The following is a 16,989-nucleotide window of genomic DNA, read 5'->3' on the forward strand; positions in this document are numbered from 1 at the left end:
TGTGACAGCAGCCAAAGGGACAATGAGACTTACTATACTCTCCAAATCAACTTAAATAAATTGTTTCTCAATTCTAATGACATGTACGTTTTCACTGGTTGATAGTACAGGTAGAAAAAGTATGTAAAGTGATTAATAAGTCAAAACATGTGATTAGGTCATGGGGCTCTATATTTTTAACAGAATGAATGCCCTTATTAGAGGCTTCACACATCATTCACATACCTTTCCCCCCCTTCTGCTTTCAGTCAACTGATGATGCAGCAATACACGCCACCTTGGGCAATGTGAATATACTTAGTGTGACTTAACTGTACACTTCAAAATGGTCTAAATGGCAAATTGTAAGTGTATTTTACAATAAAAACATCGAAAGATGCATTTTCTATTGTTCAGTGTTTCCTGCTATTATTTAGTAATCACATTTATTAAGAGCACTAATCAGCCAGGCACAGTGGCTCATGTGTGTAATCCCACTGGGAGGCTGAGGCAAGAGAATTGCAAGTTCAAAGCTAGCCTCAGCAAAACAAAAGCAAGGTGCTAAGAAATTCAGTGAGACCCTGCTCTAAATAAAAAACAAAATAGGATTGTGGATGTGTGCTGAGAGCCATTGCCAAGTAGGAATGAAGCATGGCAATTTCTTTGTCAGCCTACCCAATGTTGCTTAGAGGAAGGACTCTCCATATTGGACCCAGGTCATTTGCAGTGACATTGCATGTATGCTTGAGTAAAGGGACCTTGCTCAAGGACCAGGGCGGATCCAGGTTTAGGGTGTATCCTGCTGAGATTAGGGAGTATCCCGCTCCTTGGGTTCAGGGCTGTTCCAGGTTTAAGGTGTACCCTTCTGGGAATAGGGCGTATCCTGCTGCCTCAGTTTTGCCTGCTCCTTGAGTTCCCATTGAGTTCTCACGGGATTCAGAGAGTATTTGGGATTCAGAGCCCAGTGGATTTGGCCCAGAATGTGAATTTCCCCAGAACGTGATTGTAGAGTGCCGGTGTGAGTTTGCTGTTTGAATCTACAAGGCTGTAAGTCGCTTGTGATTTTGTGCCCAGCCAGACTGTGGCAGATGTAGCTCTCTGGTACTCCAAAAAAGAAGCACTAATCAAAGTTTCACAACCCTGTATTTGAGATTCAATTCTGCTTGCTGAATCTCTGAAAACTAAAAGCATGTCACTTAGCTAAGCCTCAGTTTCCTCATCTGTAACACAGGAATTATAAAATGCTTCCTTACCCATTAGAGGTTGCTGTGAAACTTCAACTTGGTAAAGTCTAAATACACAAAGCTCAATAAATGTTAGCTCTGATTTTATTTTTAAGTTTTCAAACCAATTTGATTCCTGTACTTTGTATAAGGAAGGCTAAAATACGGCTTTAGCATTAAAAAGGCCATTTGTTCATTTCTCCTTAGTCCTTAATGTTATGGAGAACTATAAGACAACATGCCCTAAAACCCATTTCATATCATAGTCAAGTGATGAGCCCATGTGTTGATCACTGAGTCAATAGTTAATAATCTTAAAGTATCATACTCTAAGAGGCAACAATTTCAGAGAAGCCACAATAACTTATTGTACTTGAAATAATTCACATATAATAATGTGTGTATAAACCTGTACATATAATTTTTATCAAGTATCATATGATCATACAAAAACATTGACTCACAATATAGTTCACACATACCAAAGAAGGCTATTTTATTTTTGTCCCTTTTACATCATATTTTAGGCAAGATGATGAAACCCAGAAAATAACAGGAATGGACTAGTTTATAAAAACTGGGTATTTTATAAGTGAAACACATTCAGTCATCTACATCTCTCAAATTGCAAACAATGTGATTTACTATACTCCCAAAATGAACTTAAATAAATTATTGCACAATTCTAATGACATATACGTTTTCACTGGTTGATAGGTAGAAAAAGTATGTAAAGTGATTTATAAGTCAAAACCTTTCATACAAAAGGATTTTTTTGGGGGGAACTGGAAATTGAACTAAGGGACACTCAACCATTGAGCCGCATCCCCAGTCTTATTCTGAATTTTATTTAAAGACAGGGTTGCTAAGAGTTTTGCCATTGCTAAGGCTGGCTTTCTACTTGAGATCCACCTGTCTCAGCCTCCCAAGCTACTGGGATTACAGGCATACATCCAAAGGAATGGTTTTAACCAAACCCTCATAATGTCAAGAGAAAATGCATTGAAATTAAAAATATCTGAAGCACACATTTTTAAGACCATTATAAAAAATACAAAAAAGGTTAAAATGTCATAAAATAAAAATTTATACAGATAAAGTTAAGGGGTTAAAAACTATCAAATGTATTAAAATCATCTAAAGCCAAATAAGTAATAATTTATCTATATAATTTAAATTATAATATTATATAAATGTATTGCATATGTAGTATATAATATATAATACATAATATATAATATATAAATATAATTTAAATTATATAGTTTAGTTATTTGGCTTTAGATGGTTTTATTGCTTCTGATAGTGTTTTTTCCCTTAGCTTTATCTGTACAAATTTTTATTTTATGACAGTTCTAAACTTTCAGTATTTTTTTTAAATAACAAACAGTTATTGGTGTCACTTACGGTAGAAAAAAGTTCCTACCCCAGATGTGCATGACCCAATTGTTAAATAGAACATTTCTGAGGTGAACACACAGCCTGACCCACATTTTAATATCCAGTTTTTTAAGATAGCCAATTCCTCCTCTCTCTCTTCCCCAAAACATGTGAGCAACTGCTAATGGAAAGCAGTAAACAGCCATTTGGGCTATAGCATTTTCAACTCCACTCTGAGGTGAAGATTCCAATTACATTCCAGACTTAAGTTCTCTCAGTTTTCTCCTAAGGAAAGTTCTGAGTCCAGTATTTACAATATTACAGCAATAGCAGATCAGTGTCTTCAACTCCTCTCTTTCTGCTGTATCCTCTTCACCAGTTGGGGGAGGGCCTACATTTCCATAGAATTTGCTGATAATTGGCTGAACAATTTCTTCTAGTTCCTTCTTTTTAGTTTTGAAGTCTTCAATGTCAGCTTCTTGGTGACTTTCCAGCCACTCAATCTTTTCCTCGACAGCTTTTTCCATGGTCTCCTTATCTTCAGAGGAAAGTTTGCCTCCCAACTTTTCTTTATCTCCAATCTGATACTTTAGAGAGTAGGCATACTTTTCCAACTCATTCCTAGTATCAATTCACTCCTTGAATCTTTTGTCTTCCTCAGCAAACTTCTCAACATCATTAACCATCTTTTCAATTTCTTCAGGTGTCAGGCAATTTTGGTCATTGGTAATTGTAATCTTATTTTTGTTCTCTGTACCTTTGTCTTCAGCTGTTGCCCAAAGAATAGCATTCACATGTATCTCAAAAGTGACTTCAATCTGGGGGACACCACAGGAGGAATTCCAGTGAGATCAAATGTACCCGGAAGGTGGATGTCTTTTTTCAGGGGTCCTTTACCTTCATAGACCTTAAGTGGAACAGTAGGTTGATTATCAGAAGTTGTAGAAAAGATCTGAGACTTCTTGGTGGGTACCACAGTGTTCCTTGGTATCAGTTTGGTCATGACACCTCCCACAGTCTCAATACCAAGTGTCAGGGGACATACATGAAGCAGTACTAGGTCACCTGTATCTTGATCATCAGAGAGTACACCAGCCTGGACAGTGTCACCATATGCAACAGCCTCATCCGGGTTTATGCCACAGGATGGATCCTTGCCATTCAAGAACTCTTTAACAAGTTGTTGAATCTTTGGAATTTGAGTAGAGCCACCAACAAGAACAATCTCATCAATATCAGACTTCTTCAAGTCACAATCCTCCAGTACTTTCTGAACAGGCTTCATGTTTTCTCTTCAAATTTTGCCTGAGTCAGGGTTTCAGAAAAGTCTTCTCCTTCATAGAAAGACTCAATTTTAATTCTTGCTTAATGTTGAGCAGACAGGGCCCACTTGGCCTTTTCTACTTTATGCTGGAGTTTCTGCACAGCTCTGTTTTCTTTCCTAACATCTTTGCCAGTCTTCTTTTTGTACAGCCTGATGAAATGTTCCAAAACACGCTGGTCAAAGTCTTCTCCATCCCGATGAGTATCTCTATTGGTGGCCATGACTTCAAAGACATCAAATTGTCAATGGGGAGAAGAGACACATAGAAGGTTCCACCACCCAGATCAAACACCAGGATGTTCTTCTCTCCCTCCCTCTTATCCAGACCATAAGCAATAGCAGCTGCTGTAGGCTCATTGATGATCCTCATAACATTCAGACCAGCAATAGTTCCAGCATCTTTGGTTGCTTGCCAGTGGCATCATTAAAATAGGTTGATACAGTAAAAACTGCATGGGTAATCTTCTTTCCCAAATAAGCCTCATCAGTTTCTTTCATTTTAGTGAGAATCATAGCAGAGATTTCTTCTGGAGCAAATGTCTTAGTTTGCCCACCTCCAATATCAACCTGAATGTATGATTTATGTTTATGTTTCTCTTCAAACACTTTGAAAGGCAAGAACTTGATGTCTTGCTGCACAGAAGGGTCATTCCCAGTTCTGCCAATGAGCCGCTGGGCATCGAAGACCGTGTTCTCAGGATCTGAGGTGAGCTGATTCTTGACTGTATCTCGGATCAGATGTTCTTCTTCAGGGGTGAAGGCCACATAATACGGCCTGATGCACTTGCCCTGATCATTGGAGATGATCTCCAGTGGCCATTCTTGAACACCCCGATGCAGGAGTAAGTGGTCCTCAGGTCGATGCCGACCACGGTACCCATGTCCTTTTCTTGTCATCCTCCTCAGCCATGCTGCGCAGAGCAGCAGCAGAACCGCAGCCACCAGAGAGAGCTTCATCTTGCCCTAGCTATTGGCCAGTTGCTCTCCTCAGCAGACAGCCAGAATTTGCAGGCAATCCAGCAACAGGCTGCAGCTGAGAGGAGTGAGGTTACAGGTCTCTTACACTCGAGATGCCTCAACTCTGTCCGTCTGTGTTGTCTCTGCCAATGTCTCAAACTTTTTAGTATTGATGTGCCTTTCCTTTCTACAATTGTATTAATTACCATATGTAAAAATTGACAAGTAGAATGCTAGTAAACACAGATTCGCAAACTTTTAGGCCACTATGTAAATATTTAAAAAGTTAAGTGAATTGCCAATGCTTCCATACATGCTATAACAACACAAGTGGTCAAAGATGCACTAGAACATTATGTGGGAAAAAAATATATTCATACCCAATCAACATTTTTCAGGCACTTGCATTCAGAAGCATTTTATGATTCAGCACCAGGTTTGCTCCAAAATAAAGCTCATTTTCCCCTACTGCCCCTATTTGTTGAGAACAATATTATACATTAAGGATGCATTTACATGAATCATTTTATAGAGAAAATTATATTAAATTTAAAATTATAATACTTATTTTATGCATAACTTCAAAAACACAGAATTTAAAGATAATACCAGTGAGCACTAACATTCTATATGACTAAAACACTATCATTCTATATGACTAGCAAACACAATACAGGCCAAAAGGCAAAATATACACTTTGGCAATCCTATACAAAAGGGGTTCTGTTACAACATTCTTTCATAAAATAAACACAATATATAAAAACAAAACAAGAAAAAGAAAAACTGAATTTTGACAACCTACACAAACTGTGGCATTTCAAATTCAAGGTCTTGTAACTCTTCCATTTGTTTTAGCCTGAGTCCCTGGCACATTGGATTCATGTCAGGCAGGCCAACCTCCTCACAGTTCTCTTTAGGCTTAGCAGCTGGTTTCAAAGCATAAGCTGATGTGCTGTCTGCCTCTGGAACAGATTTCTCCACATGACTCAGGGAAATAAGGGCTGTGCTAGGAGGCACTGCTGCTGAAGGTGAAGCTGGTCTCTCCTCAGTCTCCCTGACTTTGCTGGTCGGGGTAGGTGGTTTGTAAAATGTTGTCCCAAGATGGGGCTGCAGTATTCTGGGTGCTCTTGCAGGAGCAAGACGGTGAGAATGAGAGGACAGTCTCACTGGTGACTCTCTTGCTGAACTGGCTGGTGTGTTGGGCTGTGTGGCACCGTTGGAATGGTCACCACTAACCTTGATGCTCATTGTCACTTTTTCCTGGAGTACACTTGGCACAATCACTGCACTCCTGCCAGTTAAGTTCTTTGGTTCACATTGTTGTTCCTGAGTTTTTTGTGGAATCTGCAGATCAAAACCATTAATTTGGGAGCCAACAATAGTAGAGGTATCTTTTCTATTAAGTCCTTCAAAGGTAAGATTCTGGCAAAACTTGTCTGAATTGACATTTCCCACATTTCTGCTGTTTTTCTCATTAGGAGAGCTTGCAAGATGGAACCTATCTACAGGTAAACAGCAACATCTGATCTTGGGGCTTGGCATAGGCCTCTGTATATCATTTGTTGTCACATCAGATTCCAGACTAAGTGGTTTTGTGGTTTTACACATATTGTCCATCTTTTGTGATGATGATTCAAGTTCTTTGTGGTCTGAAAAAGAAGAGATTTTATTTTAACTTCATGAAGCTTGGTTAATAAGGAAGTGTGGTTATTTATGAATGGGCATTCTCTCAAACAACAGAGTCTTACATATTTTTTCCAACATTATTTTCTCAGTCATCTATGCAGAGGAATTAAAAATCCATACAATATTAAAGGCACATTTTTAATTAAAGCATTACTTTTTCAAATTCACCTTAATAGAACAAATAGTCACAAAGCACATAAAATTAAAAAAAACACTTCCTGTAATAACTTGTTTTTATATACTACCCATGAATGAATATTTTCTGTGTTAAGATTTTCCTGATTTCAACAGGCAGACAATGGTAACCCTAGAACAGTAACACTGCTCTGTACACCAACAAATGCCATGTCCTGAATCCCAAGGACTTTGCCTGTCACTTAATCTGCTTTCCAGCTACATTCTGTCCATACTGAGGGCAACACACCAAAGAGGGCTTGGATGCTCTCCCAGCTGATCCACTAATACATGGCAATATCCTCTGGACAAAGGAAGGTTGAAGAGCTGTCAAAATTGCCATTGTGCTACTGGTCCTGGAGTCTCCAGATTTACCTCCTTCTCTTTCTCCTCTAGTCTGGTCCCAAGGTCCATTTTCTCACCTATAACTCTAGCATCTCCCACTCTGTCTTTGCTGCATGTACCCCAGAATCTCCTGTTGCTAGAAAGGTGCAGCCATCTGGCCATGATCCGCGTCTCCCTGCAGAGAAACATCAGACAACTGTGTGCCTTGCCACTGGTCTGATGGCTTTCCAACAGCCTTGTTCATAGCCCACAGTCCTCATCCCTGCCACCTAGTCCTTCTCCCATATCCTTGGTCAGTGGTTTGCAGACAGGTGCACAGCAGCATCACTTGATGATGATCGCAGGTCATCATCTCACCTGACATCCTTCTTCACCTGAGGCTTCTGGCCTCTCTTTCCTGCTTCCCAGGCAGTGCTCATGTGATTTCCTGTCCTGGACCCTTCTCCACATTGATAGAAGGGAGCTGAGCCATTGTGGTTGGATGGCAACCACCAGAACATATTTACAGTCCTGCAGAACTTCTAGCACCACTTCTAGCTGCCTGGGTGATGTCACAGCTCATGCTCAAGTACTGCCCTGGACAACCCTAGTGCACTAGCCCTACCTGCCTTCTTCTGTCAAGACAAACTCCTATGTGGAGATATGTTGGCATGTGGTGTTAATGATCTTCTAAAGAAAAGGCTCAGAATTACCTGGTATGTAATAAAAATTTCAAATATTGTAAAAGTATTTATTGTTATTAGTATACCTATCTGGGAATCAAATTTCATTGGACAGTGAAACAAGGTTCCACTTAGGAATGAGACAGGATGAGGTTCAAATCCTGAATCAACAATAATTTAGGGACATGACCCTTGGCATTATTTACCTTCTTCAGACTGTTAGCTATGGCTTAAATGAGGCCAAGATTCATAGCACAGAAGTGCTAATAAGATCAAATCAGATAAATGGAATCAGTGAGTCCAGTGCTTTTCTTTGCAGAGAGGTAATGGACTGTCTTTGTTTTCAGACTTTTCTCAGGCTACACTCATTGATATTTCATTAATTTAATATATCAAATTTAACATTTATGACTATGTATTGAAAAATTCGGATTCAGCTCTACTAAAGCAGTAAGGAATGAAAGGTTTTCAACCCCCTTACCAGAAAACATTCACTGAAATAAAACGATCAAAAAAACAGAGAACAAAAAGACTGGAGCCAAGAAAATGGAAGACATGTGTGCTTAATGTGCTAAAGTTAGGCCACAGGTAAAGGGACATCAAAAAACTTTAGGAGTCTATTTTTTTTTTTTTTGAGTTTCAGGAGTCCAGCTTTTTTCTGTTTTGACTTTAATTGATGACAAAGAAGTAAAGATGAAAACAAATCTCAGAAAGAGAACAAAAATAATTTATGAATTTAAAGATATCTTTTTACAAGAAAGAAACAAACCGTGATATTCATTTAAATGACATTCACTAAACTTTCTCAATGGCTAGAAAAGTTAAATAATAAAACCTTGAAGTTTGAACTTACCTCAACTAAACTAACCTTTTTTTTAAAGGATGAGTATTGTAGATGGACACAATATTTTATCTTCATTTATTTGTTTTATATGGTACTGAGGATCCAACTCATGGCCTCACACATGCCAAGGCAAGTGTTTTACCACTGAGCTACAAGCCCAGCCCTCACCTTGGTTTTTAATCACGACTTCTTGGCAAGGTTTGAAATATGCAAAGATATATGTTACATGACTACTCACCAATGAGACATGCATCCCTTTTTTCCAATGCATTTTGCTTGCATTCTGATTCCTCAAATGATGTAGCCAATTCATAATTTTTAATTTCAATATCTGCAGTGTGAATATCCTATTGATACAAGAAAAGTTTTAAACTAAAAGCAAAACACACCTCAAACAGTTCAAAGACTATTAACTTGTTAACATAAACATCATAAATTTAATTCAATTCTGTAATGGTCAAAACTCACTTGCTTTGTAGAAAAATATTGTGACATTGTGGAATGTTCTGTTGATATTACGGGTTTGGAAGGAGGGCTTATATCCACCCGAGGTGCAACAACGTCAGTATTAGATGAAACATTTTGTGGCTCTAGGGACCCATCGAAGATCATCTGTGCATTGGTAATAAGGAACTCTACCAACAGGGCCTGATTGGCATAGGCAACAAGAGAGGAGGAGATGGTACCAGGAGTGGTTGTAGGCCTGGGCCTCATGAGACAGGGTCCAAAAACCACCCCCAAGTTTTTTGAGTTCATCAGGTTCTCTTCAGAATGGTCTACAACCCTGAAAAGAAGAACACATAAAGTGTATGAGATTTGCCTAATAGAGGTCCTTAATGGTAGTTTACTATGACTTGAGAAGGTTGGAGAAAACTCGGGCTATAGAAGACTACAAAACGTTTGTCAAGGGTCAAGTTAGGTAGGTCTAGGGAAAGAATCCTTTGTTTCATTATGATACTTACCACACACCAAACTGAGTTTCAGAGTACTATATTAGGATAAAATGCAAGTAAGTAGAAGGAACTACTGAACTCAGTAGCAGAAGGAAGAAAAACACCTCTAAAAATTGCTCCATCATTGTATGTCAGATATACTCCCCATTTCTTACACTGGAAACTGGCACTGTCAATTTCTCTCTCACTGCCCAGTTAGTTTTATTTTTTAAAAAAATAATTTTTACCTAGACATGGACACAATACCTTTATTTTATTTATTTATTTTTATGCAGTGCTGAGTATCAAACCTAGTGTCTCACATGTGCTAGGCAAGTGTTCTATCACTAGCCACACTCCCAGCTGCCCACAGCTAGTTTTCTAGCCTAGATGATTCTCTCTCTTGAACATCTCTCTGTTCTATTGCCACTATCAATGTTCTGGTTTTACTTCAAACACTCTCAGCTTGTTATTTCTATGACTATCCAAAGAAATCTCTCTGCCTGGTTTAGCTATCAGGATGATACTAGATTCATCTATGGGTGAAAAAGCTGTGAGATATATATATATATTAGTGAATGGGGTAGTTTTGCTATTTGTCTTTCAGAGGATTCATCACTGATGTATACAAATGCATTTGATTTATGGGTGTTAATTTTATATCCTGCTACTTTGCCAAATTCATTTATTATTCTAGAAGTTTTCTGGTGGAGTTTTTTTGATCCTCCAAGTATAAAATTATGTCATTGGCAAAGAATGGTAATTTAAGTTCTTCTTTTCCTATTTGTATTCCCTTGAATTTCTTTCATCTAATTGCTCTGGCTAGAGTGGCAAGGATTATGTTGAACAATTTTTAGATGAAATGCCCCCAATTTTTCTTCATTTAGAATGATGTTAGCCTTAGGTTTAGCATAGAGAGCTTTCACTATGTTGAGGTTTATTCCTACTACCCCTAGTTTTTCTAATATTTTGAACATGAAAAGGTACTGTATTTTGTCAAATGCTTTCTCTGCATCAATTGGTATAATCATAGGTTTCTTCTCTTTAAGTTTATTGATGTGATGAATTACATTTATTGATTTCTGTATGTTGAACCAACCTTGCAACCCTGGAATACACAACTTGATCATGGTGCATTGTTTTTTTTTTATATGTTTTTGTATGTGATTTGCCAGAATTTTATTGAGAATTTTTGCATCTATGTTCATAAGGTAGATATGGATCTGAAATTTTCTTTCCTTGATGTGTCTCTGGCTAGTTTGGGTATCAGGGTGACACTAGCTTCACAGAATGAGTTTGGAAGGGTTTCCTCCTTTTCTATTTCATGGAATAATTTGAAGCCCTTCAAGATATGAATAGTTAAAAAAACTGTGGTATATATACACAATGGACTATTACTCAGAATCACAAGAGAATAAAATAATGGCATTTATGGGTAAATGGATGGAGTTGGTGAATATCATGAAGTAAGCCAATCCCCCAAAATCAAAGGCCAAAATTCTCTCTGATAAATAAATGTTGATACATAACTGGGTCTCTGGGGATGGAGGAACATTGATTGGGCTCAGGAGAGGGAAGGAAGAGGAGGGGTATGGGGTAGGAAAGATGGTGGAATGAGACAAACATCATTACCCTAAGTACATGTATGATGGCACACGTGGTATGACTCTACATCATGTACAGAGAAAAGAAAATTTGTGCTCCATTTGTGTACAATGGATTGAAAAGCATTCTGCTGTCATGTCTAACTGATTTGAACTACTAAAATTTTTTTAATTTTTATTTTATTTATTTATTTGTATGTGGGGCTGAGGTTCAAACCCAAGGCCTTGCACATGCTCTACTGCTGAGCCACAATTCCAGCCACAAAAAATAAATTTAAAAAAATTTAAAAAGGAGATCTTAATTGTTGTCAGAAAGGTCTAGCAGGCAAATCTGAATATGTGAAATTCCTGATTCCAAGTTCTTTAGTGGGTATAGAAACAACATGGTCAACTAATCTGCCAGGTAGGTAAAATTTTTTATCAAGTCTCTAGGAAGGGTAGCACAGTTCCTGCTACTGCTCGCTATATTGTAGCCTAATGAAATCAAATTTTCTAAATGCAAAATGCTTTCTTGTGTCTCCATGTCTGTTTCTCTCTGTCTCGTATGCTCTTCTGCACGTTCACTACCAAATCACCTCTCAGTTCTTAAAATCAGACACAAGGCCTTTTGCCTCTTCTGCTCTATTCCTACCCCCAAAACTTCCTCTGCATGCCTACAAGCTGTGCACAGCTACTAGAAAAAGGATGATGGTGGACTGTGGTTATATATAGATCTGTAACCCAAGAGGATAAGCCCACAAATAGCAGAAACCCTATATTTCCATCCTAGTTTCCCCAGCCAGAGCCTCGCACACAGGAAGCATCTGAGGGAACCATGTTTCCTGCATGAACATGTATTCAATGTCTCCCTCTCCCAACACATCATAAAAACATCCTAAAAATCATTTTGAAAATCATAACACAACAATATAAATGTACTGAATACTATTGCTCTGTTCAATTAAAAATGGCTAAGATGGTATAAAAATTCTTACCTCCTAAGATGGATGATAAGGTAATGTAGAGTGTTAAAATTGGACGGTGGCAATTGTCTTAGAAGGTCCTTGGTTTTGAGAATAATTTGGTTGATTTCCGTACACATATTTGGAGATGTGTTGTCTTCAGAGTTGTCCCTTTTGGTGTCCTGTTCTTGGTTATTATGTTGGATGACATTTGCAAGCTCCATAAATTCCTGGTACCATTGGAATAAAACCAATGGTTCTGGTAGCTAAAGAAACAAAATTATATTAAAAATACCTTTGGGTTGAGGTTGTGGCTCAGAGGTAGAGTGTTTGCCTAGCACATGCGGGGACCTTGGTTTGATCCTCAGCACCACATAAAAATTAATAAACAAAATAAAGGTATTGCATCTCGCTACAACCAAAAAATAAATATTTTGAAAAAATCTTCTGCCTGTTTTCTTTTTTAAAGTCAAGTATAAGTGAGAATTGCTCAAATAATTTAGCATGTCCCTTTAGATTAACAAAATTTTCTAAAGTCAATCTGTATTTATTGATATCTTTTTCAGTACTGGAGATTGAACCTAGGACCTCAAGCATGCTATGCAAGCACTCTAGTACTCAGCTTCATCCCTGCCCATAAAATAAAATATCTATGTTTGGTAGAGAAGTGACTTAGAAAGCAAATCAAAATCTTGACTATAAATTATATTTATGTCAATAACAAATTAATAGATAATGAGTGAAATTCTAAACTTTAAATGAAGTTTAAGCTTTAAGCTTCATTATGGGATTTTAAAACTCTTCATCTCTATCCTAAACACATTATATTCACATCTGCCCCCCAAATAGCATAATTTTCAGCTGTTTTACTGGAACAAACATAGAATAGTGAACAAAATCTATAAAATGAATCAGAAACCCATGGATTTTATGAGTAAGGGGTAAAAATATCAAAGTGCTAAAGGGCACAGATTTTACTTGGGCAAGAATGAAGATCAGCACAAGATAATATGACCTACAAAAACATACTGTCAACATCTCATGAAACTTTAAAACAGGCTGATTTGCCATGAATAGATCAAAAGAAGTAGTTCTTACAACAAATATCCACTGCCATAATGAATTTCAATGTTTCTACTGATCTACAATAGACAATTCAGTGAACAGTTAGCTACCTGATGTCCTATAATATCTGTGGGAAGTTAAGGTGTTGCCTTGTGATCAGTTTCTATCTTCACCACTCTGGGATCTGAGGCAAGTCACATCACCTCTTGGAGCTTTAGGTCAATGAGTCAGATAAAGGCTACTCTCTAACACTATTGCAAGAATTGAGCACACTTTCCCAAATGAAAGTCTTAGACATACAAAATTCCTCAACAGAATGCAAGTTTATTATATTGGACCCAATTCATCTCCTCTCCCTGACTGACTAAACAAGGTTAAGGATGACACATTATGAGACTTCCAGTCATTCAAAGGTATCAACCTCCATTTCTCAGTTGAGGGGTCTGTAGAATGTGATTAAAGGGTTATCAATGCTTTCCTGGGCTAACATTGTAAATCCAGCAATTTATACTTAATTTCTTTCCCTCCTGCAATTCCACTAAAATACAGTAGGCTCATAAGGACTAGAAAAATAGAGAAAACAAAAAGCAACAATTCACAAGTAGAAGAGCAGATGAATAAGTCCTGATGCAGCATTTCCAAGAGAACTGACCCTTTGTCACTCAACATGATCTTCAGAATCCTAAAGGGATGTGGACAATCACTACCAGGTCCTCTGATCTTGGCTTAGGTTGCAGGTGGGCCAGCTGAGAAAGCTTAGCTCTCTATAGAATCCTGTCTCCACTCCATGTACTAGGGCAATCTCCTTTCTAAAACTCTGGAAAATTTTTCTCTGGGCAATGGGATACAGAGGCTCTCTGAATCGAGGCAATGCCAAACATAAGGAACAGAGAAGTAACTGTCTTCAAATGGGGATATGTTGGCTATATGCACACTGAAAGCACAGATCCTACAGTCTTAGTAACCCTGGCTCCCACAGAATTGGTACTGTATCTCTAGGCAAGGAAAAAACCCTTTCCTGGGGGACTGGGGTTGTGGCTCAGTGGTAGTGCACTCATCTGGCATGTGTGAGGCGCTAGGTTTGATCCTCAGCACCACATAAAAATAAATTAATTAATTAAAAGTATTGTGTCCATCAAAATTAACAAAAATGCCATCCCAGGAGGACCACACCAGTGCCAGAACAGGGAACTAGAGACATGTAGTTAGGCATATACCAAACAGTCCACCTAGACCACTTTTTAGTAAAGTTCAAAGTTTTTAAAAAGCCTTGGTGTGTGTTCAAGTGCTTCCAAAGTGATTTCAAGCCCAAACTCATGTAACTAGACACCATGAAAGACAAAAATCAAAATGGGTAGATAAAGAACAAATTGAAGGTGTAAATGATGCTGTCAATATGCTGGCAACTATCAGATATGGTGAAAGAGCACTGGAAATGCAACTGATCTAAATTGAGATGTGCTCTAAATGAAAAATATATACCATATTTCAAAGAAGAAGAGCTGCAATACAAATAAATAAATAAACAAAATACCTCATGATTTGAAAAACTAGATATTCAAAATGTTAAATGATATATTAAAATTCGCTTCACTTTATTTTTAATTTTTATGTTGCTATAGAAAATTTAATGTTATATATGAGGGTCACATTGTATTTCTACAAAGGTTAGAGGCCAAATAGAGAAAAGAACCCTTAATGAGAAAAATCTATGAATATCCACAATAAAAGAGCATCATATAATCATTTAAAAAATGTTATCAAAAGAATAGAAAATCAGACTTCTTGAATATTAAAACATGATCTCACAAATGGAGTAATTTACTTATTCAAGAAGAAAAAGACAAGGAAATGTCTTAGAAAGTTTTTGAAGAAAAAAAGAACAATAAAGAAAAGGTAAGGGAACTGGAGAACAAGTATGCTTGCCAAGCAAGTGCAAGACCGTGAATTTTTAATCCCCATGAGTACAAATAACAGATTTATAAATATGTATATGTGTGTTTGTGTATGTGTACACACACACATCCCCAAACAAGAGCTTCAAGTACAAGGGTGGGAGAATGGCAATAAAAATCAAGAAAAGTTCCAAGAACTAAAGTGCTCACAACTGACGGAGCTCATGGAGTGGCCAGAATACTGGATGGAAATATATCCACATCAAAGTACATCATTATAAAATCTTAGAATAATGAGGGGGGTGATGACATAGTCTATACCAATGAAAAATATGAAATATAAAATATTTTTGCTCTTTGCATTTGATGGTAGGTTTAGAATAAAACTTTAACCTGCTGAAGGTAACATTTTAACACTTCACAGATATCGTGTGAAGAAAATTCGGACAGATCTACTAAATGCCTTCCGTTTTCCAGAGCTTGACACAGTATTGCGATTTTTGCCTTGTTGCCACTCACTCGATAAATTCCCTTGAAGAGAAAAGAAAAACAGAATGCAATATTTTACTTTAGTACAAAGGGCTAAATGCAGACATCTAGACAGAGATGATGTATCTACTTCAATTTTATTAGTACTTAAAAAATACAAGTTGAAGTCAAATAAATTAATATTTTCCAAATAAATGTGAATAAATTCAGTTATTACAAATGGAGAGTGCTGATTTTCTTAAAGTCTCTTTTTCATTAAGACAAATCAAAAAGGCATTTATGTTTTTAGAGTTTTAAGAGAAAACAACATACTTGTAAACACAAGGCAGTCTTTTCAATTTCTAAAGTACACATTTTGATTATGAAAGGAATGCCATCTGGCTCCTTTTTGGCAGCACAGGACAATTCTGCTCCAAATAAGTGCATTTTCCCCCGAAGTTTCTGATGTCCGCAAATGATGGTTAAGTTTGCCACGCATTTTTTATGGCAGACAAGAAGACACTATAAGAAAATGATATTTGAAAACTGATTGACTCATCTTAAAATTATTCACAACTAAGCAAAATACAGGCCGACTAATAACGACAAAAATATGTTAAAAAGTACTATTTGTGGTTTGTGAATTACATTTAACAGGAAAACAAAGAAGAAAACTATAGAAATAAACTGTGGGACTTTATTAAAATGTACTGGCAAGCGAGGTGTGATGGCATATGCCCATGATTCCAACTACTTGAGGGGTTGAAACAGGAATTTCACAAGTTGAAGGCCAGACCAATCTAGCAAGAACCCATTTCAAAACACAATTTTAAGAAAGGGTAGATGGGCTGGGGATGTGGCTCAAGCGGTAATACTCTTGCCTGGTGTGCGCGGGGTGCTGGGTTCGATCCTCAGCACTACATAAAAATAAAATTTAAAAGAAGATATTGTGTCTACCAAAAACTGAAAAATAAATATTAAAAAAATCTCTCTCTCTCCTTCTCTCTCTCTCTCTCCCTCTCTCTCTCCCCCTCTCCTTCTCTCTTTCTCTTCTCTCTCTCTCTAAAAATATGGCATGTGCAAGACCCTGAATTTAGTTCCCAGGAGTACAAACAACAAATTTATATATATTTAAATGTGTGTTTGTGTGTGGACACACACATCTCTAAATAAGTAAAATCCTAACAAAAAAGTATATGGCAAAAGAAAAAATTGTGATTCCCAAAAGATCTTACCTCTTCGCATTTAAGACCTCTAAATATGAAAATGCGTTCACAGTATCGACATCTTGCTGGAAATCTCCATTTTCTGAACTTATGGGTGGCAGCTGCTTTTGCCATTAATGATTGCTGAAATGTTCCAAAGGAGCTCGGTCCTTACAACAGAAATGTTAGTATGTAAGAAGGGTAAAATGACAAAAACATATACCACATGATATTGTACTTGGAATAATTTTAGACTTTGAGATTACTTATATACTACAAAAAGCTATTATTTTGCATTTCTA

General features: G+C 37.3%; 1 protein-coding gene and 1 pseudogene across 2 annotated transcripts; both read right to left on the reverse strand.

The window, feature by feature from the left end:
• Positions 1 to 2,833: 2,833 nt before the first annotated feature.
• On the reverse strand, positions 2,834 to 4,863 carry LOC308655525 (endoplasmic reticulum chaperone BiP-like; annotated as a pseudogene). Its single transcript has one exon. The product of its transcript is annotated as an endoplasmic reticulum chaperone BiP-like (transcript).
• A 789-nt stretch (positions 4,864 to 5,652) lies between these two features.
• LOC308657091 (rho GTPase-activating protein 29-like) lies at positions 5,653 to 15,914 on the reverse strand. Its single transcript, XM_081308549.1, has 6 exons — positions 15,816 to 15,914; positions 15,408 to 15,545; positions 12,088 to 12,320; positions 9,046 to 9,361; positions 8,816 to 8,924; positions 5,653 to 6,515 (listed from the first exon to the last, which is right to left on the reverse strand). The coding sequence occupies exons 1-6, from the start codon at positions 15,855 to 15,857 to the stop codon at positions 5,665 to 5,667; spliced, it is 1,689 nt and encodes a 562-aa protein (XP_081164675.1). The 5' UTR covers positions 15,858 to 15,914; the 3' UTR covers positions 5,653 to 5,664.
• Positions 15,915 to 16,989: the final 1,075 nt, after the last annotated feature.

The sequence above is a fragment of the Spermophilus citellus genome (genome assembly GCF_964194105.1).
Source record: "Spermophilus citellus genome assembly, chromosome: 9".
Classification (NCBI taxonomy): Eukaryota; Metazoa; Chordata; class Mammalia; order Rodentia; family Sciuridae; genus Spermophilus; species Spermophilus citellus.

Excerpts from the sequence above, each read along its gene's own strand:
- LOC308657091 (XM_081308549.1), bottom strand. The coding sequence starts at position 15,857 with ATGTGTACTTTAGAAATTGAAAAGACTGCCTTGTGTTTACAA. Across the intron at positions 12,321-15,407 it reads TAAAATGTTACCTTCAGCAG|CTACCAGAACCATTGGTTTT; the intron begins GTTAAAGTTTTA and ends TTGTTTCTTTAG. Across the intron at positions 9,362-12,087 it reads CTTATCATCCATCTTAGGAG|GGTTGTAGACCATTCTGAAG; the intron begins GTAAGAATTTTT and ends TCTTCTTTTCAG.